Source organism: Semicossyphus pulcher, unplaced genomic scaffold (genome assembly GCF_022749685.1).
Source record: "Semicossyphus pulcher isolate SPU_LCO1_2020_fin unplaced genomic scaffold, fSemPul1.0.p SCAF_7, whole genome shotgun sequence".
Lineage (NCBI taxonomy): Eukaryota > Metazoa > Chordata > Actinopteri > Labriformes > Labridae > Semicossyphus > Semicossyphus pulcher.
In genome coordinates, this window is record NW_027211748.1 from 19,672,935 (window position 1) to 19,697,772 (window position 24,838).

General features: G+C 42.9%; 1 protein-coding gene across 1 annotated transcript in view; it reads right to left on the reverse strand.

Annotated features, from left to right (window-relative positions):
• The window catches only part of ak5 (adenylate kinase 5), a 95,362-nt gene that overhangs the window by 26,583 nt on the left and 43,941 nt on the right, over positions 1-24,838 (reverse strand). The window contains exons 7-8 of the mRNA XM_069685418.1: positions 20,292-20,382; positions 13,107-13,180 (exon numbers count right to left, since the gene is read on the reverse strand). Of these exons, the coding sequence (XP_069541519.1) occupies positions 13,107-13,180; positions 20,292-20,382 (165 nt within the window). The remainder of the gene's footprint in view (positions 1-13,106; positions 13,181-20,291; positions 20,383-24,838) is intronic.

A 24,838-nucleotide genomic window follows, 5' to 3' on the forward strand; every position in this document is an offset into this window, starting at 1 on the left:
AGACTCTTGGTCTGAGCCTGGAGGACGACTGAAGCTCTCAGCAGCCCCTTCACTGAATCATCACAGAGCTATAAAAACTGGCTGAAAAACATTTCCCACTTGCTTCAGTCTAATTTTACAGGACATCTGATTCATTCCGTTTGAGTCAATTATTTCAGCCATTTGAGAAAATTGTCTGACAGTAATTTGTCGCTGCATGTTTTCATGGAAATCCTCCTCAGCATCGCTCTGGCACAAACGACCGGCTAATGACCCGAATTTTAGCGTGAATAAGTCATGATTTCTTTTGATCTAACCGTCCGGGGACATCAGGCGCACTTACAGAAGCATGGTGGTAAAAATAGTCAGTGTGAAATGAAAGCACAGTGGAGTCGCTCCAAGTGTACGGAGGAGAATATTAAGATGCAGCACAGAGAAGAGCACATGTCTTATTCTGATCCCTCAAGAACTGTAAAGCGTCTAAAGTCATCAATACTTTTATCTTAACAGTGGATCAATAAGGGAAGCATTGAACTATTGGCCATTTTGTCTTTATTAGATAGGACAGCTGAAGAGAGACAGGACATGTTGGGAGAAGAGAGTGAGGGGTGACATGCAGCGAGTCGGGAGGCAAACCTGCAGCCTCTGTATGTGGGGTACCTGCTCTACCAGCTCAGCTAAACCAGCGCCCCCTGTCCTCTGACTTTTGTATCACTACTGGTATATATACTGGTTTCCAATATCCATCCATCCATCCATTATCTATACCGCTTATCCTGTTCAGGGTTGCGGGGGGCTGGAGCCTATCCAAGCTGTCATTGGGCGAAGGACGGGTGTTAACTTGAATAAATGAATCATACTCTTTTTTTGTATATTATTAAATAGTGGTCGACCGATATGGGTTTTTCAATGGCTGATGACGATATTTAGAGGGCAGGGCGGCCGATATCTGAGGCCGATATCATGTTGTTGCTTATTTTTGCATTTGATAAAATACAACAATTTAATATAATAACAAATGAGACAAAATTGCTAAACTTTAATGAACATTTATTTAACGTTGTTGTCTGCATTATCTGCAAGTAGATCTGCATTCTGTCTGCTCACTTATTTTAGATTAAAAAATATATCTACTTAATAAATGTCCACTGGTCATCAAAAAACTCAACTTTGTAAAAAAGTTAAGGAATATATGTGAACTTGTGCACTTGAGAGAGAACGAAAACTCATAAACAACATTACTGTAGTTATTGTTGAGTTCGGTGTTTAACGGCGGTGCCTTCCCCTTTAAGAACGGTGGCCTTATGTGTGAATGTGACATCTGGCAGGTTTGTCTTGGGAAGTGAGTGTAGACTGTGTAGAGAAAGTACCTGCAGCAGACTCAAGGGGGAGGCTGCCTGTGTACACAGACATTTTTTGTTTAATCGGCCGATGACGATTATGTCAAAATGTCATTAATCGGCAGACCGATTAATCAGTCTATCGCTATTATTAAATATCTATTACCAATTGATTTCATTAACATTCTTGTAGCGCTTAAGGCGATTAAACTCCAACCAATTTTTTGAGCTGTTTACTAAATAATTTGACTGTACTGTGTTAACATTTACATTTTATACTAAATTTAAGAGAATTCAGCGTTTCATGAGTTAAAATCTTCTAGTATGAATCAGCCGCGAGACGTGCAGGGCCGATGCTGACAGAGTCGACCAGTTGGGACTTATCTACGTCATGACATTTATAGACAATACGTGATGGGGGGGAAAATCATTTAATTGGACGGGTGTTTTTATTATAAGTGAATGATTCAGGTCTTTTTTTTCCCGCCTTTGCCTTTCTATGTCAGGACAGTCAGAGAGAGTGGGGATGACATGCAGCAAAGGGTTGAACCCGGGGCCGCTGCGTTGAGGACCTCTAAACATGGGACGCACACTTTAACTGCAGAGCTGAACCAGCGCCCCAGTGAGTGCTTTGTAATTCTAGTTTTGACAGTTCATAAAATACATCACTCCCAGAAACCTAATGGACTCTAAACTGTTGAAAAAGAAATGAAAAAGCCATTTTTGCCTTAATTGATAGGAAAGCTGGAGACAGACAGTAAGTATGCGGAAAAGAGTTTAGGGGATGACATGCAGCAAAGGGTTTCGGACGGGAGTCAAACCTGCGGCTGTTGCGGCAAGCACTATAGCCTGTATATATGGGGTGCCTGCTCTACCAACTGAACTAAACCAGCAGCGCCGTTATTGTGTTTCTTTAGCACAAACTGGAACATCGAACATATTTCCCAGCCTCACAACGTTTGCTGGCAGTCGAAACGATTGAAATCTGCGACACATTCACAAACCTCTGACGGTGAACATGAACAGACTTCTATTGTCTCTCAGGCATGCAGCTATCAGAACACATTATGTGCTTCATCACCTCCATGTTTCATTTCACTTCCCTACAAAAAGCGAATAAACGTGTGAAAACTGAGCATCCGACATGCAGATAAATGGAGCGTGAGATGACCATCTGCTGGCTTAGTGGGGATAGAAATACATCTTGCTGTTCTTGTTCTCACGTGCCAAAGTGATTTCACTCAGTTGTTTTTGCATTTTATGGAAGTATTCACATCCTGGCTCCAACAGATGCAAAAAGACAATACCAAGAAATAAAGGCGTCTGAATAAACAACAGATGCTCCTAAAACAGAGTTTTATTGGGCACAGCTACAGTGTTGTGACAGATTCTACCCAGGTGAAAGTCCCAGGTTGAGACCCAACATCTGTTCAGTCAACATGAGCACATGAAGCAGTGTTACAGCAGCATACAGCAGAGGTACATGTCAGTCAACAGGATGTAATCAGAGCCTGCGCTCCTGAGATGAATGACAGAAAGTGCCCTAAAAGACATGTTCACCCAGGAGAGATGCTGCTGTGATTAAGACGGGAGCAAAGGAGGAGGTTTGTTTTTCATTGAGCGACAAAGTCTGCTTACAGACAAGGTCAGGGTGGAGGGACGGGTCTGCAGAACATCTTAAAAGTTTTAGATGTGACTAAAATAGTACCTGAGATTCTTGTATGCATGAAGACCGAGCCCTATTTGTAGCTAATCTTAGGGCTTAAATAGTTTATCCAGCTTAAGATGCATCATGCAGGTCGAGGTGTCAGATCAGAAGATGCCTCTGTTGTTCAATCGGGGGGTTTCAGATTTAATTTAGAGGGCTTGTTGTTCTTAAAGGACACAACATTCAGCAGCAGTCAACAGATTAAAGACGGATGCAGAGTATCAAGCTGCCCATTAATACATATTTAATCCCTTACACATTCACTCACTGATGGCCTTCGGGTGTGATTTAGGGTTCACTGTCTTGCCCAAGGACACTTAAGCTGGGTTGACATGGAGCCTAACATTACGATCATAATCGATTTAAAAAAACGAATAAAAATGCTGCATAGAAACACCTCAATCAGATTAAAAAGGCCCGAACTAGACGTGTTTTGACCTTTTCATAAACCCATCAAATGAAAAATTGTACCACGTAAACAAATTGACCCGATTACGTCCTGACTGCGCTCTTCTGCACATGCCCTCCGTCTTGACGTAAATGCGTGGTGATGTACGTTTTATAACACATGGAATCCGCACGGCATCCGGAAGTTGTGCTTCCATTCAAGAAAGATTCCACCAGCACAAGTGTCTCCTGTCAATCTTTGCTGCGGACCTTCATCCAGCCATTTCTGCTCTTAGGGGGAGGCAGGGGCAGTAATGAGCTTACGCTTTGCAGAGTAGCTTCTTGTGCCCATCTTCTCCTCTCCATTGCTTCCAGTAGCAGTGAGCATACGTTGGGGTCACCAGGGCCGTGCACAGACGTTTTTGGGGGGCAGGGGCTCAAGCAAAAAAAGGGGCCCGACCAACATGCACTAATTCCCACCCTGACGTTGTCACACCACTGCCATCCATAATCACACATTATGTTGATAACATGGGAACTGTTTATATTTGACTATAGTCCTACTGACCTACTGTTTTTTAGGTGTTGTTTTGGTTGATTTCATAATTGCACTTTTCAACTCTTGGGGCACAAGGGCTCAAGCCCCCCTTGGGGCCTATCTGTGCACGTGCCTGTGTGTCACGCTGTCACTTGTTTAACAGCAACTGAGCTGATATAAAACGCGCCGAGCTGAATGCATTATGTGCGCATGTCGCTCAGATGTTCAGATTAAACGTGTCGGCGCATGTAAACGGCAGATCGTAATGGATCACACCCCATGTAAACAGAGTTTGACATGCAGACTACAGGAGCCGGGGATTGAATCGGCAATTAGAGGGCGGCTCCCTCTTCCTCCAAGCCACATGTTTTTCCTCTTTTGGCTCGTGCCTAACACGAACAAACGTCAGAATGTATCGGATAATAATTGGTCATCAATGAAACAGTCAAAATTAATTTTCTGTACCTAAAAAGATGCAACAATCAGGATGTCTAGCGACAGACTTCCTTGAGAGATTCCCCTACAGTCAGTAGAGAGTCAACAGACCCAGTGCTGATGTGTCTATCTACACTGATGCTGTGTGAAACGATTTCAAACTGAGCCAGAGCAATGAAACTGACTTGTTTTTGTTTTTTGAGGAGTCATTTGCAGTAAGGAGGCAGCCGACTGTCAGCGAACAGCTCGGCATCATCTGCAGACAGATGACTGAAGACGAAAAACACCTCCCTGGACATTTCCATCTATTAGCGTCCATCTTGACCTCTCATTGCTCAGAGACGGACTTGTAATGTTGCAATATAGATGTGCGGCCGTGTGCAGGGGGGGTCAGAGTGGAGTGGAGCTGCAGTCGCAGACAGAAGGAGAGCAGCAGAGACTCAGAATAAAGTGAAGACGAGCCCTGTGAGTGTTGAATAATGCCGTCAGTGTGGGGGAGTGCTGGGTGCCAAGGACGAGCCAGGCTGGCATGTGGGTACACCAACTGGTCCGATGAGTCACGGAGAGAGAAACACATGCACAGCACGCACTGATAACACGTGATGTACACTAGATATGTATATAAACACATGAAAGTCTCTATTTGTGGGTACTTCATACTGTATGTTGTATGTGATACGCACAGAGACACATGTACAGTCATAAACACAGATACCTACGCAACCCCCAGAAGAATCAAGTCCTTTTTGCTGTCTCATAGTTAACGGATTTCCTCTTGGAGGTTTCTACGGTGGCCCTGAGGCTCAATACACAGCAACCAAAAGGAACATATGCAGATGGACAAGACACAAGCAAATAAGAATATATCTTCATTAATTATAATGTGCTTTAGTTTAAATAGAGAAAACCAAGTGTTGCAAGTGTTTGCAGGCGACGCAAAAACAAACGATGAATTTTACTACACATGACTTTTTCTATATATAATTTTTTGAAGTCTGCCTCAGTCCTTCACACACACACGCTGTGACTTTCATCTTCCATAATGTTGGACTCACACTGTAGGAACTACAGAGGAGCATCTCTTTCACACAGTCTCACTACAATCGACATCGGCTTTATCATTCAGCGAGCGTCTGAAAAGATCTCTTATCCGTAGATTAAAACACTTAAAACATTAACTTTTAAAAACATAAACTTCTGTGTAAATTTTACTTTTGTATTGCAGTTTATTACGCAAACTTTTGTATTTGTATAGTGAAGAAACCCCTCCCCTTGTGCCCTCATCCCAATACTTAACACATGACCCTTAGAGGTCACGGCAACCCAAGCAGCACTGCCACCTTTTAGGCTCCGTTCATGCAAGTTCAAGGTATTGACAACGCCGATACTACCTACACTACCACATGGCCATTCATGACCACCGCAATCCAAGCAGCATCGCCACCTCCAACAACAAAACACCACTTACAGAAATTCAACTTAAATGACTTTATGCGTCACAGACCATGAAAGCAAGCGTGTCCCAGGGGCGCTGGTTTAGCTCAGTGGGCAGAGCAGGCGCCCCACATTCAGAGGCTACAGTCCTTGACGCAGCAGCCGCAGGTTCAACTCTTGCTGCACGTCATCCCCCACTCTCTTTTCCCCACACTGCCCTATAAATAAAGGTGAAAATTGCCCAAAAAATACTAACTTCATGAGTCACAAACCATGAAAACAAGCGTGCCCCAGCTGTGTCCATCTCTTTTTAGTGTTTCCTGGAAGCAGTTGCGGTTCTTCTGCATTACTTACAGGTTACCTGTTTTTTTATCACTTTGCAGTGTTTTCAGAAAACTGTGAATGTGTTTTAAACTCCTTAAACTGTAGCCAAGACTGAAATTGACTGGTGAACAGCTGGACTGACAGTATTACATTTAGAGTCACACCTCTTTTTGCTGCTCAAAGCATGCTGGGATACCAAGCGACACACACCAAGCAAGCGGCACCACTTTTTTACAGCTTTCCTCCCTCATTATGTCACAATCATGCGTTAAAGAAAACAGGGATATACTTCTTTGTAAATCAACCTTGTGAGGTGTCGGTTTGATTCAAAACACTCCTCAATTCACCCTAATAAGTGACCAGCAAGGCTGGGCGGACACGAGTGTGGGCGAATTGGTTGCTTGCTGTGGGTCCACACCGTAACAAGGAGGATGGTGTTGTTAGCAGCAGCAGCAGCAGCAGCAGCAGCAGCAGCACAAAGGCTCTCTCTTCATTTCTGCTAATAATTCCTTCACTTCATGAGACTCTCCAGTGAGTCACCTGTGTGAACTGATCCAACAAGCTCCTCGACTCATTATTCTCAAACCTCAGTACTGTGATGTGGAGCTGTCATGTTTGTTTAAATGAGCCTGGAGACTCTCAGGTGGGCTGAAGACTGCTCAGCATCGTCCTCATCATTAATGAGAAAGCATCTGCATGACGGCTCTCACTTACTGAAACTAAGCACAGCATTTAAATACAGTAGCTGTTATCTTTAGACAAACCCACAATCTTTTATCGGCTGTGATCTCCAACAGTTTCCCACAAGCCCTTTGGACATCCGGTTTCCTTTTAGGCCTTTGTAATACCTTAAAGAGGGGGTATTATGCTGTTTCACATATATAATGTTACATGTCCGATGTCCAGACTAAACGTGGCTGAAGTATGTTGGAGTAATCCCCAGGCTGCTCAGCTCAGTCTGCAGGCTGCTGTGAACGCCAGGTTTCACACAGTTTTTTCTACACACTGCACTTTGTGACATCAGCAGGCTTTGGAGAGCTGGCCAATCAGAAGAAAGTGGGCTTGTCGGGGCGGGGTTTCTTAAAGGGACAGAGCCGACTGGGTCGTTTCAGGCAGATGCTGTATGAGGGCCTGCACAGAGCACCAGTGTGAGAAAAATGAGGAGTTCTTGTAACTGTAAATTATGCTAAGCTACTCCACAGGTATCACAGAGTGAAATATGAAGCTTGAAATTATCATAATACCCCCCCCTTTAAAGCTAAATTGGACCCAACATTTTCTTTTTTTGGTACTTCCTCTGTTGTCTGACAACAAAAACAGATATATTATTTTTCATTTAGACAAAATACATTGTTGTTTTGCCAATAAATCACCAAATAGATGAGCTCTTTCAGAGCTTGACGGCACTAGCATGACTGGGAATTGATGTAATATAAATTATAAAGTAAGGGAATCATCAGATAAAGTCAGATTGTTCGGAGAAGTTGCTGTGAACGTTTTGCTATTTCCAAAGCTGTCTTTGAAGTCTACAGAGATCATAATTGGATACTTTCCTTGGAGGTTTTCTGGAGTAATATTCTTGCAACTTAACTGAAGAAATTGCTCTTTTGTTTTCCTCTCTGAAGGATTTCTTGTCTGGACAGTTATTGATCCAAGAAAGAGAAAAATTGCAGCATCAAACAAAAACACTAACTCAGAAATGCAGGCACATCCACATGAGATGCTTAAACTGGGAATATATTTCAGATGATGAAAAGCAAGCAATAGAGGTTGGGGTAGGTGGTAGCTTAGTCTGTAGGGACTATGGGAACTTGAGGGTGGCCGGTTCAAGCGTGGAATTGGGGCTGGTAACTGTCGAGGTGCCCTTTAGCAAGGCACCCCTGCTTGGGGTGCACTTCCATGTGCTGCCCCCTCACTCTGACATCTCTCAATTAATGCATGTCTATAGGATCCTGTTTGTGCATGTGTGTGTTTCAGGCCTGTGTGTGTAGCATGAGTGAAAAGATTGAAGTTCCCCTCTGGGATTAATAAAGTTACATAAAGTATGTCGTCTTCTTCTTCTAATTGGACAAAATGTCCATGAGGTTTGGCACCAGCACCCCAAAAATAGCCGCTCTGCCCTCCGTCCCCCTCCTCTGCCACCTTCTGATGATCAGCATGCTCACAAAATCCATCACCGTCTCACATCCGAGGCCACAAACACAGGATGACAAGGCTGCACGGCGTCCTCGTTCCGCTTCACAGAAAACAGTGTCACTGCTCGCCACAGGAAGTGCTGCCCAAGGAGGCTGTTTACCTTCTCGTCGTCCTTCAGCTGCTCGGTGTGTCCTCTAAGGATTCACACAGCTCTGTACTGAAAGAGCGGGCTGTAAGAGTTTGAATCACAACGAGCAGGTGATTTATCGATCACATCGCTTAAAGCTTCAACTTTTATCCTGCATGACAAAGAGCGTTTATAAGATTAATCTCAGGCTGGACATGAAGCCCAGGAGACCCCGGCTGTGAGAGTAATTCTATTCTGAACGCGGCGGGTGGAGGTAACACACTGTGACAGACTCCAGGGACAATAAATAAAACAATTCAGGCTGAGCAAGAAGGTGAAGAACTGTAGCCACTGATTAGGTCAGTATGACTGATGAGTGATGATACTTAACAAGTATCCATGACTTTACATTTACAGATTTGGCATCTGTGTGACCGCCATGTAGTTTATAATGATCAAGCTTAAAGCTCGGAACCACACAGGCTGCCAAAGTAACGGCCAACAGACTCTTATTTCACTGGTTGCATGATAAATGGAAACCTCGTGATAAATGTAAACAATACAAAGTCTGCAGTAACCTGTACAGATACACACAGTAGCAAGAGTGCATTAAAATGTTTGGGCTGCTTGTTAAAAGTTCAGTTCCAGTCAAGTTCTGGAACTAGTTGTGTTGTTGTTGTTGTGTTGTTGGAGCCAAATAAATAAACAAAAACTAATTATCTCTTTGCACATCACCATTTACTAATATAAGCCGCTTATAAAGCTGTTGTAAAAGCAATATCACACTTATGGTTGTGTTGTTGTACTAAATATCAGCATGGCTGCATAATGTATTGCATTGTATCATATTTATCATATTTTGTTTTTATTGTATCGTATAGTATCATATCACATGTATGGTATGGTATTGTATCGCATGTATCGTCTCGTATTGTATCGTATCGTATCACATGTATTGTATCGTATCACATGAATCGTATCGTATCGCATCGTATCGCATGTATCGCATCGTATCACATCGTATTGTATCGCATGTATCGTAATGTATCACATGAATCGTATCGTATTGTATCGTATCACATGTATCGTATTGTATCGTATCGCATGTATTGTATCGTATCGTATGTATCGTATCGCATCGTATAACACATCGTATTGTATCGCATGTATCGTAATGTATCACATGAATCGTATCGTATTGTATCGTATCACATGTATCGTATTGTATCGTATCGCATGTATTGTATCGTATCGTATGTATCGTATCGCATCGTATAACACATCGTATTGTATCGCATGTATCGTAATGTATCACATAAATCGTATCGTATTGTATCGTATCACATGTATCGTATTGTATCGTATCGCATGTATTGTATCGTATCGTATGTATCGTATCGCATCGTATAACACATCGCATTGTATCGCATGTATCGTAATGTATCACATAAATCGTATCGTATCGTATCGCATTTATTGCATGTATCGAACGGCATCGTATCGCATCGTATTGCATCGTATTGTATGGTATCGCATGTATCGTATCGTATCACATGAATCGTATCGTATCACATGTATCGTATTGTATCACATGTATTGTATCGTGTTGTATCGCATCGCATGTATCTTATCGTATTGTATTGCATCGCACGTATCTTATTGTATTGCATGTATCGTATCGTATTGTAGTGCATCGCATGTATCGCATCGTATTGTATTGTATCGTATTGCATGTATCGTATTGTATTGTATTTTATTGTATCGTACTGCATGTATCTTCTCGTATTCTATTGCATCACATGTATCGTATCGTATCGTATTGCATCTATAATTTCATGTTGATTGTATCGTATCAAATGTATGTATTGTATCATAACTTGAATCTCTACACCACTAAGCAACCAAGGGAAACCGTAATCATAAGCAGCTCTAAACTGTGAATCCAATGCCTTGTATAGGTATATGTATAAGTAAAGAAATGCACTGCTGCTGAGGGAGAGAATCTGCCCTGACAAACAAAACTGAACACTAATAAAGAACCTCCATCAGGCAGCAGCGACAGTGTACAGAAGAAGAAGAAAACCGACCTTCAGTTTTAAAAATGAAGTGCAGCCGAAACAGAGAGTAGCTGGAGTTATGGAGGCAGAGAGAGCTGAGTAATGTGTTTGCAGACAGGAGGATGGGAAATGAGACAGAGGGTCAGGGTTATTCTTCACTTCAGCGGCGGGTTTGTGTGGAGGAGCGATGCTTGTCTGCTCCCTCGTCAGCATTACACAACAACAACAACAGTCTCCGTCTCTGCACATGTGCCGCGCTGAATCATCCGGCCTTTCAAATGAGTTCACCAGTTGCCATTTTTGAAAAAGGTAATCTGCAGAATGTCATTTATGTTTTGCGAATAAGAAGCAGGCAGAGAGAAAGTCAGAACAGAGGACGTGGTAATGGGAGGAACAGAGCGTTTTGTTGCTGGTGATTGATTTGATTTTGTAACGGGATAAAATCATCGCTGAAAGGACGATGAGATTGTTATTAAGTTACCGCAGATGCCATTACTGCAACAAGGCAGTTCCGACGATGATTGAGGTGAAAGGTCACAGTTTAGATGTTTGACATTTAGCTCATTCTCTTATCTTAAATGCCTTACACTTAATGAGTTTATGGCTTCAATGTGTCTCTAAAAGCTGCCCGGTGGATGAAGTTACTGCTGGCTTGGAAAACGTGACGACTTTAAAGTTAGAAACTGGCAGTTGTGTTCCTGTACTTTGGATCAGGACAGGATGTTTGTGTAAACAGGAAGTCATCTGAATAATCTGATTTCTTTGTGAAAAGTAAAATTATTGATTATTATGGTTTTATTTTTTGGAAGTCTAAGATCACAGCATGATAGGGTTTAAGGGGCACATACTATATGGTTCATTGTAGGGTTTTTTGTCGAATACTTATTGTCAAAAACGAGAATGAAAAGTGACCAATTAGTGATCATGTAATGGTTCATCAGATATTTTCTTTAACTACATTTGATCTTTGAATATCAGGGCCATTTTAAAAATAATAATAATAATATTAAGTGGTAAATTTGCTCGACAAAAAAGGCAAATCTGTGAGAAAATATTGATAAAGTCAGCCAAAAAGTAGGTTAGGGTTCACGGCCCTCTCCCTCTCGATTCACCTGTTTCTCTCCGTCGCTCTGTCCTGTTAGCACTGCTGCTAACACAGGCGCGCATGGCACAGAGCTAGTCGCATATTTAGCCTATTTCTCTGCGCACAAGAATCAAACATCATGGCGGAGAAAGATGAAGCGGCCCTCTGCTGCAAAAACACACATTTCTATGCTCCCCATTTGCCCCAGGGGTAATCACACATGAAAGTTACCCTACACACTGATGATGGCTACTAAAAGTGAACAAACCTGCTTTATGGACAAAAATATACACAAATACTTTAAAGTCGAGCTGAAACGGCATTTCGAGAGTATCTGGCTTCTGTATCGTGATGTATTTCCGAGTGAAACAGGACCTGCAGGCGGGACATATCATTAGAGGGATTTGATTTGATCGTTGAGAAGTGGGCGTAGACAGACGTTCTCCACAGCGCAGTAGCTAGCTAACTGACCGAGCATTCTTTGTGCTCTGTGGCTAAATGTTGCAGATTGATTGGTTGAAATTGTTTGGTGCTAACTTACATAAGCACGCGTGAAATTTCAGTTTTACCGGAAGAAAAAATGATCGGATTTTCATATAAGAATACGAAGAAATGGATTTTCTGTATTTTTTTTGGCCTATATTGTGAAATAGATGCACAATATTACCGGGGATGTGATCTAAAAGGATTAAAATGAATCAATTTGGCTTTAATTACAGTAAATTTTTTTAAGATCCGACAGCACAACTCATTCTGAAGGAGACAACACGACTGCTTTACGAACAGAATAGTAAAAAAAATGCAAAAACTAGGGCCTGCATGTTCTCACAAATTTGACTTTTTTTTCTGGCAAATTTCTGACTTCAATCTCAGAGATATCCAAGTTTTTTTTCCTTCCAAATGTACAACTATAATCTCTGAATCATTGAGTTTTTTCTCGCAATATAACTCTTCTCCTCTAGCTCTGTTTTTTTTCACAGTGGCCCTTATACACCATCGCATTGAACTTTTATTGCAATTTAATTTCAGAAAAGTTCTTGTATTTGTGCGGCTGTCCATCCTCTTCCTGTTGACCACCATGGGACCATGGGATATTTTGGTATGAAATGTGTACAGAAGTCCATTACAAGAGACAAATAATTACTTGTTCCAGTTTGAATTGTCCTGAAAATTACACATGCGATGTTTGTCAATTTTAAAGTTAAATTTGTAACTCAAAAAAGATGGTTTGTTGTTGATCTGTTTCAGTTTATAACAGAACGTGTAATTAGAGGCCACACACCCAGAGTTTGTGCACAACTCACAAACACAGCCGTCTCTTTTTGTATAGCTGCAGCTCTCAACCGGACCAGACGCGTAGAGATTACAGACTTTTTGAGAGTCGTCCCGAGGTGGCAGCAACATTGGTGACGCACATTTGCCTCTCAATTTAAAGACTGCTTTAAACAGGCTGTATTACAGAAGCTTTGGAAAAACAGACTCTCACATTGCAAAAGGTTGCGAGACATTTCAAATCTTTTTTTAAATTCAATATCGAGAAATGAGTCGCAATCTTACCTCATCTGCTCTGCAGGCGACGTCTGCCAGACTGCTGGTTTCCCCCAGCAGACTGAGGTCCAGCTCGCTCGGACCTGAAGACACAAACAACACAACACCATCTGTGAAGCTCTGAGTGGGAGCTATAGACACTGTTAACTCTCTTCAAATGACTTATCCAGACATTTTCTTCAGTGACTTTTGAGCCTCTTCTTTACAAGAAATAACATTTGATGTGTTCTATATGTTAAAAGTTGCACGAATGTAGCGCTGATCTTCATTTGTCTTCCAGGCAGTTTCTGCCTTCATGACTCTCACATTTCATCCGTCTCTTAGTTATGTAAAACACATTTTTTACGTTAGTTTAAACTCATAAGATGTCACGCAAAAAAAATCAGGAAATCCTCACGCATGTTTCTGATTGTAGACTACCCAGACGATGGCGCTATCCGGTTGCTAAGTGGTGACGTCACATCTGCGTTAAACTGTTTCAGGGACCAAGCCGCTACAACTTTCTCCTAAACTAGCTTGATTGTTGCTAACGCTTCGTCACAGACACGCACCGTCTTGACCGCCATTGCAGCCGCCACCCTCACAACAATCAACGTTACCGTAGGCTGCCAGCTACTGCTAGCTGCAGCACAGGGAGCTAGCAGGATTGCAAACTCGACATGATGAAAAGATGGTAGGCTGTAATTTGTGCGTGTTGAATGTGTTAAATGAAGATAAGTTGAATTAGTGTTGAACTTGCAGACACGTTTTTATTAATAAATAGCTATAAGTAGCTATATAGTCCCTTTGGGACACCCCCAAAAACAGACTTGTATTCCAGATTTTACGGTAAATATGCTACATATAAGTTTGTTTCAAGCCATCTTAGTAGAAAGCCGAGTTGGTGACCCCGTTCCCCTATTTAACGTGTTTTGCCATATTTCTTTAATATTATTATAGTTCCCTATACAATCCATGGTACCTGCAGCATGTTGCTAACTGAGCAGATGCTAGTTGAATGTGAGAAATAACTGAAAATCGAGTAGGCGTGGTGTAAAGAGAAAGGCAGCAAATATAAGAAGCTGGATTGATAAGAAATCAAAGTTTTATGTCACGGCCAAATGACATTGCAGCTACAGCAAACCTGCATAGATTTACTGTATGTATCTTACATGATTCCTTTACATCAGAGCTCATGTGCACCACTTCAGGGTGCAATACTACAACAAACTTCAATGCAGCCCTACATGTGATGTGCAATGTGAAAGAACGATCTGAAACTGAACTCCCTGCTGTCAGAAAGCTGCAGAGGCTGATGCAGTGAAAGATTGTGACACGGAGCGTCTTCTTCGTCCCTTCCTCGGTGGAAATGGGTCGAGAATAACATCCCCCCCCCTCCCCCGGCTGTCTGAGCCTCCTCCCGCTTCAAGAACTGGGTTAGATTCTCCGAGGAAGCGGCTTCAAACGCTCAGCTTTCAGAAAGACAGCAGCTGTGGGTTTCTTATGTGGATTACTTTAAAAAGTGTCAGAAAGCAGCAGATTCATAGAGAAAAACAGCCAACAACAACAAACAGTGTCCGGAGTCCTCTCTGCAGCCCACAGGTGAAGAGTCAGCAAACATGTCAGGGTGCATCTGGCCCTCAGACAGCGAGGTGCAGAGGTACGACAGTCGGGACATTTTTGTTTTGCTGTTGAGGCGGGCGGTGTCGGGCTGCGGGCATCAGCAGCACCTCAGGTCGGTACACATGTGCCGCTGTGATGATGACGGAGCGCTGACGGGCGAGGCGGGAGCGGAGTGGCAGCAGTTTGCTTCTCTCCCGGGGAAATGTGGCTCGAGAAGCAGCAGATGGACTCAGAGGCAATTTGTCCTAACTGCTCTACTGCAAATCTATTTATAAATCTGTGTCTTTGTGTTTCCTGCTGCTTTTCCTTGTAGCTTAGAGACATCACCTGATCTCTGAGAGGATAAGGTTGCAGCTGGAGATAGAGAGTGGATGAATGTGAGTAAAGACTGTATATATATTGGTATGTACTACCTTTCTGAAGCCTCCAGTTCTTCCAGATCTTGTTTTTCTTAACGGGAAGTGACCATATTTGGACGACAGGATGTCAATGCATTGTTACTTTGATATCCTTGCCTCCACGGTAGTACTGACTTTTCAATCACATGCGACACCCTAAAGCATGCCCAGCTTTATTGTTGATTTAATCACTATAAACAGATATCTGTCTGGTTTCCAAATCCTGTGGGCTTTGGTTGTGTGGTTGTTTCTGTGTTCGTTTTGCCCCCTCCCTCTCCCCTTCTGTACGATTCCCCTGTGGGAGAGGAGCTCGGGTGGGCAGTGGAACTTACATGGAGGCTCTGTCCCACTATGTCTTTGTCAGATTAGATGGTGGTCCACATTTAAGAGAATCACGCTGTCGCAGCACACAGACTATATAAAAAGATGGACGACATGACAGCTCCCTAAAAGTGATCGCCCCCTGCTGACTGGCTGCAGTATAGGTCATAAAGCCCGCCTCCTCCATGTTAACAGATGGGACATGACATGAGTCAAACTATAAAATCAAAACACACATTTTTTTTCAAACATGGTTTCTGTCATTATAGTTAGTTCTTATCTTGCTGATTTACGTCCAAGTGTTTATTTTTCTGACAAATTTATTTTTAATTAGTTATTTGATGCTGTAAAAAGGATGATTGACAGCTCTGTTGACAAATACGGCTCCTGCAGCCGATCTGTTCCTGATTAGCAGAGTAGAGGAGGAATGGTGAGAGGAGACGTAACTAAAACAATCACTGCAGTCAGTGAAGTTTACATATCTGTGAACGTCTGCTTCAGACCGACACAAGAAGCTGTTCTGCTGTTAAACACGCCGGTGTGCGGGATCCTTGCTGCATTTTGGCTTCAATTTTGTACAATGAGAGCAGAGGGAGACGTCTATATCATCTATACAGTCATTGTCACAGCAACATTCATCCCTATCCACCACAAGGGCCACTGCTTACAAATGCAGCGCGTTGAAATAGAAGTCTTGACCCCAAAGTCGCTAACCGCTGGCTGCACAAGAAGTCCCAAAAAGTTGGCTTAAGCTCCCCAAGGCTACATTGTTAGCTGATGGGTTCTGATACTGTTGTCAATTTACTCCAAAACTGACCACAACTTACAACGTCCTTTAAACTACTACTTTATAAACTAGCCACTGAGAACATAAACTAAAAAATGTGTACTAAGTGATCAATCAATGGGGTCATTTCCTGTGTGGTTTTATTTTTGCATCCTGTGGAGTTGCCCCCTGCTGGCCATTAGAAAGGATGCAGGTTTAAGGCACGCCTGCAGTGGCTTCACCTTTGAAGCATGTCTATGCCTGTGACCCAGATTTTCCAATTTCTCTCACATACATTGGAGCTGAAATAGACCCTTTACTCGTCCTCTCGTTGCACTCCACTCAAGATGTTCTTTCTTTTTATTCCTGAGTGGAACAGAAAACACACGCAGACAGCCATCTTGACAAATGTAAAGATGTCACACTGCTCTTAAATGCAAAGTGCAGCTACATGACTGCTGTATGTAAGTGGAACCTCTATGAGAAGCTCTCCCTGTCGGCTCTGCACTGAATAAGAATTATTCCTTCAGTTGTTTGTAACCTGTGGAGCAAAATAATTCGATTCGTCCACCTTTAGCAAAAATAAAGAGGACAAACCGCCTTGCTGCTGACATGGAGTGATTAATTTCTTATTTCTTGATATGACCTTAAACGTCTCATCTTTCCGAGCATCTATTTTAGTGATTTTGCAGCTTTATGTATCATCCTGTAAGTGTTATATACCTTCATGTGTTTGATGTTTCAGTGTCGTGTCATTAAGCAGACTGCTCTCAAGTGTTAGTGGAGGAGGTGCAGGCGGCCGTCAAGTAGCGAACAGCAATTTGGATGTCAGGGATCACTGGGAATGTGAGCCCCAGTCTTGTTATGCGGCAGCCTTTATAACACGATGAACAGATCCTGCAGAGGAGCTGACAAACTGGATGATTTGTGGGTGATGAAAACAATGATGCTGCATCCAAACTGTCCTCTCTGGGGCTGCTTTCATGCTGTCACACATTTGAAATTATCATTTTCAGACAAACACTGCAGCTAAACATATTCCCTCCTGCGGGGCGTCTTTGATGCGCCATATGTCCTCTCGTGGCGATTCTGCACCTCCTGACACGAAGGTTCTGGTTTTAGAAATTTTAGAAGCAAATCGGCTCCACGTTCTTCCCTTCATCACAAAAAGACAAACCGAATGCGATGCTTTAAAAGAAGGAAAATGTTACTGTTACTAATCACGATGTTCAGAATGTACTCCTCCCGTTCCTACGCGGCTTCCTGCTGCGTTGCACGCTGCGAACGAGCTGTGTGGCACCACATAATGAGGCATGAAGCATGAAACAAGCCAAGTCAAGTTTATTTATAAAGCAGAGAAAACAGGTTGTTCTTAGAGAGCTCTTTAGTGAGTACAATTTAAGACCTCTAAACCTGGAGCCTCAACGCCGACCTGAAAGACTAATTATTAAAATCAGGCGAACGCAGCGGAGGAACCCAAGAAGGAAGCAACGAAGGAGGGACGCTTCTTCCAGGATGATTAAATGTCAGACATGCAGCCCAGCATCTCATCAGCACACCGGCTTATTCACCAAATACAGGGAAGGCCGAAAAGTAGCTCCACAAAATAAATGGACTGCACTAATAAAGTGCTTTTCTTTTTTCTTTAAACCACTCAAAGAGCTTTTACACTACATGTCACATTCACCCTTTCACACTCACATTGATGGCTCTGCCTTCAGGAGCAATTTGGGGTTCAGTGTCTTGCCCAAGGACACTTCGGCATGTGACTGCAGCAGTCAGGGATCGAACTGTCAACCTTCCGATTGAAAGATGATCCACTCTACCACTGAGCCAACAGCGGCCCAAATACACCCCTTTCTCACCTAAATTTAGCGTGTTGACGCAGGTTTTTCAGACCTGGGAAGACCTGCAGTAACCAGTGAAGATGTTATGGTGGTCAGGTCTTTATTGTGTGTATTACTCATTCAGACTGTTTATCAAACTCGGCGCAGCGCATGAAAAGGAAGTCTTGTCAATTAACTCCAAAATTGACCACAACTTACAACGTCCACATCACGCTGTGTTGAAAATGACTTTAAATTCGCAACTGAGAACATAAACTAATCAGGAAAATGTGTAGTGAGTGATAAAGAAGTGGGGTCATTTCCTATGTGGTTTTATTTTTGCAACCGGTGGAGTCGCCCCTGCTGGCCATTAGAAAGAATGCAGGTTTAAGGCACAACAAATTTGTAACGATGTTCGAGCGCTGCTCGGACGGAGATGGGCGGGATTTGTAGCTGAGATGACAAGAAGTTACCGACGGAGCATAGCATCATGTCAGAAAGGGGGTGGAGATTAGCGTGCCAACACAGGTTTTGTGTTCCCATCAATGCCGATCGGAGCCGATAATTACCCGGGTCTACTGCCATTTTTTTCCTTCTAATTTTTTCTTTCTTCTTTTTGCCATTTAATCTCAGTATGATTTTTCTTTTATTGTTGTCTGTATGTCGCTGTGTTGTTTTTGTCTTTCGTGTACAAGCTGCTCTAAACAAATTCCAGCTGGTGGGATTAAAAAGAAAGTTTGAACTGAATGGAAATTATCTTTGCTCCTTTATAAAGAGATGTTACATGTGACGACTAGACCAGTCAAAGGTAGCAGAAGTAGAATCAAAGTGTAGTGAGTTAGGGAGATACTTTATGATCTCTTTGACATGTGAAATCACGGGAGGAACACCTGCAGAGTCAGTCACTGCATCAGACTGATTTTAACCTTGTTGATTCTGTAATTGTCACACAGGGTGGCGAACGCGCCTTAACTGGCTGCTGTGCCGTCTCCAGAGAGTCGGGCTATGAATGTGGACTATTTTTGGAGAAGCGTCGACCCTGCACACACGGACCAATTAAACCCCTGAGGATGCCTGTTCATCATCATTAGGCCCATAGCTGCTGTAAAGAAAGCCTCCTACTACATTATGCATACAGGCACCACATCTACAGTCTACAGTCTGACATAATGAGGCCTGTGTTTGTTATCACCTAGTCTCAACAAACCCATCCTGAAACCTTTGTTTTCTATCTAACGCTGGCTGCTAAATGAAGCTGTGTAACATTTACTACATGTTTACAGCAGTGGAAGAAGTTATAATATATCATATTTAATAATATTCACTGGACTCAAGCTGTTGGCTAAAAGTATCATGAACATAATAAACCAATAAGTTCTTGTTTTGCAGAATAATAATGTATTATTACATCTTGCAAAATCTTGTTGTCCTATTTGATCAGGCGATGTTTTTTTCACTTAAGAAACTTTGCTAAATTAAAATCTGTCATCTCACGAGCTGAGTCCGAGATGCTTATCCATGCTTTTTGTCTCTTCCCAGCTTGACTATTACAATTTCCTTCTCACCTACCTCAGTAAGTCCTCCCTCGACCGTCTACAAATGGTCCACAACGCTGCTGCAAGGCTGCTGACGAGGTACAGCGGGTCAGCTCACGTTACACCCATTTTATTTTCCATATTTGGCTTCTGATTCAAGTGGTCATCTCAGTTCAATTCTCTTTGGCGCCACCTATGGCGATAAACGGTAATTGCGGGAGCACACTTCCCAGATATCCAGACAGTGTCACATGTGTAACGTCCACTGTTGGCTCCGGCTGTAACTCTTGATTTTCCTCGCTGACGGTCGCTTTCCTTTTTAGACAGTTTGCCTTCATCTGAGCGTCGAGTTTGTTTCTTTTTCTTTGGATTTTCACTTATTTTTGAAGTTGTATCTGTCGTCATCCATCTTTTCTTTGTTTGTTCAGCCATAGTAGATTACTGTTTACTCGCAACACTTGCAGAGACCGGAAAAGCAGCCGCTTAGCTCCGCCTACCTTCTCTGGCAGACCAACCACTGCTGGCTGATGGAAAACACGTCACTAACTGGGCGCCGCTTGTGATTTTTTCCGCAAAGTCGCCACAGACACCCGGTCTGTAATACTGCAAATTATATATTGTTAATGTAATTATGCAAAGTAACTAATAATTTGAGTAAATGAATAGTGGAGATAAAGATCGAGTTAGCAGAGTTGAACGGACCATTAAATAATAGTTACATTTCAAAATGAGAGCGTTCATCTCACCTGCTGCCGGCTCCTTGGAGGGAAACAGCTTGTTGTCCAAAGTCATGCTGATGTCGCAGAAGACCTCCTCTTCGTCTCGGTCGGCATCCAACTGAAAACAAAAAGTCACCTTTGATTCTCCGTTCATTCATTCAGATTAAAGGCGAACACAGAAGCCACGGCCTGAAGCTGCGACATCACAAGCACCCCGGACACGCTGCTCTGTCTGTTAAACCGGCGCGACATCCAGAATGAGACTCATTATGAGATCCAACACATGAAACGAGCTGTGACACTCTTGCTTATTTTGTATTCCACACACACACAGGAAGCTTCAGCAACAGCAGATTGATTATCCTTCTTTCTGTATCAATCTGTCTCGTTCAGATTTCTCGGAGGCCGGCTGTCTTTCTTCACACGTACAGTACTCGCAAATTGAGCATGAAGAATGAGGCAGACTTCTCCTCCTCCCTGATCTGCTCTTTGGCCCTTCCTCTGCTCTCATCGGCTGCTGAAAGGGCGGCCTCACTGTGCATACAGAAAAAACGTACGGACTGGACTTCAAACGTTTGATTCTCTTCAGTCCTACTTCCTCGACTGAGTTAATAAATCAATGTGAAAACATGGGAACTAGAGGTCAAGAGAAATGTGAGATAAGGAGCAACAACAACCAGCTTCCTCTGGTGTTTTCCATGGTAGCAACCTAAAAACAGACACCAGTGTCTGCTGCCTACTCTATGGGTTCCCTCGAGGGTCCCAAGAGTCCACCTGCAGCAGGGAAGAAGAGGGGCTCAAACTGAGGATTCCCCCGAGGCTGTTACAGTCAAATAAACCCATCAGGGTACTCAGACCTCATGAACCAAAAACACCGCCTGCTCTTACACTGCAGTGTCTTTTAGGACCCAAATGTGTTCCTCTTCAACAGAGAGGCTCCGTATAATCCTTTTATACTCCACAAGACGACTCTTAGGAGAAAAGTGTCACTTTGCAAGGACGGATTAGCGGCTTCAACTTTTTGGGAGAAAAGCTCCTGTGGAGGACTGAGTGTCTCTTCATGCAGAGGGCAAGGAATCAGCCATCAATGAGATCGCTCCGTGCAATATTTGAACTCATCCATCATGTTTATTTCCACGTGTGTTCGCTGTCTGTAATGTAACTGTCGGAAGACTCTTGTGCAGGACAAAGTGGGAAAGAGTGTAGATATGAAATACAGAATGTGTATAAGGTGCAAATCCACGCTTTTTGCCTTTAATTGATAGGACAGCTGAAGATAGGATCAAGGTCTTATGATATCCTCCACATGAAGTATTTGAACAAATAAAATTGCTGATCACCACTTTTAGTGAATTTTGAGTAGTTAAGTCAACTTTGTAACACCTGCGGTCAAAAATGACATCCCCATTCACCCCCACACATTCCCCCACGAGGACACATTTCAGACTCAACAATGTTTGAGCCAGATGAAGAAGAGATTGAAGTTGAGCCAGAGATAGAGGAGGATGTCTCAGAGATTTTGGAATACGTTTCAGTGTCTATTCTTTGTGTATTCACTGCAGTTATTCATGTTAAACATTCGTCTTTGTATTCATGTAAGAGCAGTTAAAACAGAGCGGTCAAATTTGACCAGGAGCACCAAAGTAAGGGGGGAGAAACGAACACGACAGGAGGGTCAAATAAATCCTAAACTTGGCAAAGAGAAAAGTGACATCTTCAGCCATTAATAGTCATTAGCAGTGTTGTGACCAAGTCATCTTTGCGCAAGTCCCAAGTAAGTCTCGAGTCATTTTTTCATGGGCAAGTCAAGTCAAGTCAAATCAAGTCAAATCAAGTCAGGTTTGATGTTGGATGTTGCCATAGCGAGGAGTTTGACTGACAGCCAGTCATGCAATCATGACTCCCAGTTTGCGCTGCATACATACTTGATAGAAACTTGACAACAAGGAATTATATCATTTAATATTTAACAGCTAACATTCAAAATAATGAACACATGCAAGTCATCCAAGTCCTCATGCCTCAAGTCAAGTCTCAAGTCATTAGCTTGCAAGTCCAAGTCAAGTCTCAAGTAATTTATTTTTTGTCAAGTCAAGTCGCAAGTCAACAAAACAGTGACTCGAGTCGACTTGAGCCCAAGTCACCAAGTCTCACGTCCACATCTCTGGTCTATAGTATAATCAGGGTGTGCAGCTCCACAGAGGAAAGAAGTAACAAGACAAAATGTCTCATCCAAGGAAAAGTTTTACCCTCATGTGCAGAACATATAAAGTATAAAGAGATGCATGTTTTCATGAAGTCCACTGACACACTGAAGCTCAGTAAAAGCCCTCATGAAAATCTCAAAAGATTTCAAACACGTAGATGAAAGGAAGAAGATCAATCAGAGGAGTTTTGAGCTTTGAGACATCATCAACTCTTTTCTGAAAGATGTCTGACGCATTCAGTGTCGTCTGTTTGATCAGCCGAACAAATGTATGTGAAGTCCTTTAAGAGTTTGAGCTGAAAGAAATTCTGATGTCAATAGTTTTATGGCTGTTACAAAGCTCAATGTCTCTGAGGAGGACGGACAAAAGAGAAGAGATGCAAAAAGATACAAACACAATGAGATATAAAAGAGCACATATTTTAGACGTCAAATACGACAGCTTGGTCAGAGGACCAACCTGTAGAAATGATTCCCAACATCATTTGTGGCTGCTGTCACTTGCTCATTGTTTTGTGCCTGTTGAAGTCAGCTAGTATAGTCCACTTGGGGCAGTGATGGATCCTCCACTTCCTGCCCTCTCGTGTTTCCCGCCAAGTGTAATTTTCTTCCCCGATTGTATTTAATACGTGTGACAGCTTGTCTTAGGCCTCGAGCATTGTAGCCTCTAGTTCCCTCCTGGATTCCTGGTTTTTGATCATCTAGATGTTTTTGGGACTTTGACCTAGCCTCCCCCCTTTTTCATATTTGTTTGCATATTCTTCACCGTCAAGAACTTTGGAAACCCTCAAATTCCACAGGGTCCGTCTCCGGCACGTTCCTTTTGCGGCGCGACCTCCGGAGTCGATCGCGCCCATTCAAGTCAATGCTCGTGATTTCACAGCACGCCCGTCTCTGGCGCGTCCCAGAAGCGTCTCTCCGCTCTGCTCCGCTAAAGATATGTGCCCGGTCTATTTTTGACGGAGACCACTTCAAGCACGCGTCAAACTGAACAGAGCAGATCGTTCCAAACAGGAAGTCACACACGAAAACAGCATACAGCATCCGGTCATTTCAAAATAAAACACCATGTACAGACTGGTGCAGACTCCCGTTTTTTTTCCATTTTTATAACAACAACACACTGAAATCTTGAAAAAAGAACACTTTTAATTAAGTAGTGTACACAGCAGTGGTGGAAGCAATAAAATCACTGAGTGATCTCCAAATGAGCAGATAATCAACCTCGGAGGTGCAACTTGAACTGTTGTTTGTGCTGCTCTGTTTGACATTGATGTTATCGCGTGATCTCGCGAACCCAGCTGCTTGGGCCAACGCTCCGCTGCGCTGCGGATCAGACACGCTTCCTGGGGGCAAGGCCTCGCGCCGTCTGACGGACCAGAACTGTGGCGGCGCAGACGGAACGCGGCGGACATGGGTCCTGTGGGATCCAGGTGTAAGGACTGATTTTACTTCCATCTGAGGGTCCACTATTGTGCTTTATTTTGAATATCTAACCACACTTTGCCTTGGAGACCTGCACGTGCCACCGCAGTGTTAGACCGCCATATTCTGAAGCGAGTAAGACGTGTTCCAATTACAGAATATTCCGATTTATTTTGAAAGTGGGAGATTCATTGAAATTCTGGTCATACTTATACTGACTTTCACAATGCCACTATCTCATTTATATTTCAGGAGTAATGAAGAAATACTTTGTAAACATCCCTGGAGAGATAAGCGGTCCAGCGAGACATGTCGAGGTGTCTTTGTTTGTGTGTATCTGCGCGGCATCTCGCAGCATGTGGGCAGGAAGCTGAACTCACTCAGGGAAGATTTAATTAGAGCCGCTCGTCTTTCCTAAAATGACACCGCGGCTTCAGCAGAGGCCACAACAAACAATTATCTCTGCCCGCTGCAATTTCCGGTCAGACTTTGTTGTGAAGGTGTGTGTGTTATAAGCTGAGTCATCCTGCGTGAAGAAACACACCTTCATTTGTTATCAGCGCAGCGTCTGAGACGCCAACTCTCTGTCATGTTTCAGATGAAGAAAAAATGTGCGTTTTTTAGCTCAAAATAAAACCGCTGAGCAATTTTACGTCAGAAAAAGTTCTAACAATGACAGAAATAGGACGAGCTAATACAATGACACGCTGAGAAAGAGCCGACTCACTGTCGTGTGTGATGACGACTCAGTCAGTCTTATTCAGCGGCGATGATGTGCAGAAATGAGTCATTGTGATCCGTCTTATAGTTATCCTTTCACTTATAAATGTCAGGTCCAATAAAATGACACTAAAGACTTCTGCTGAAAGAAAACACTTAGGCGTCTGAGTGGATTAACTAGTGAGTTCTCCTGGGATGATCACTGAAGAGCAGGAGGAACCAA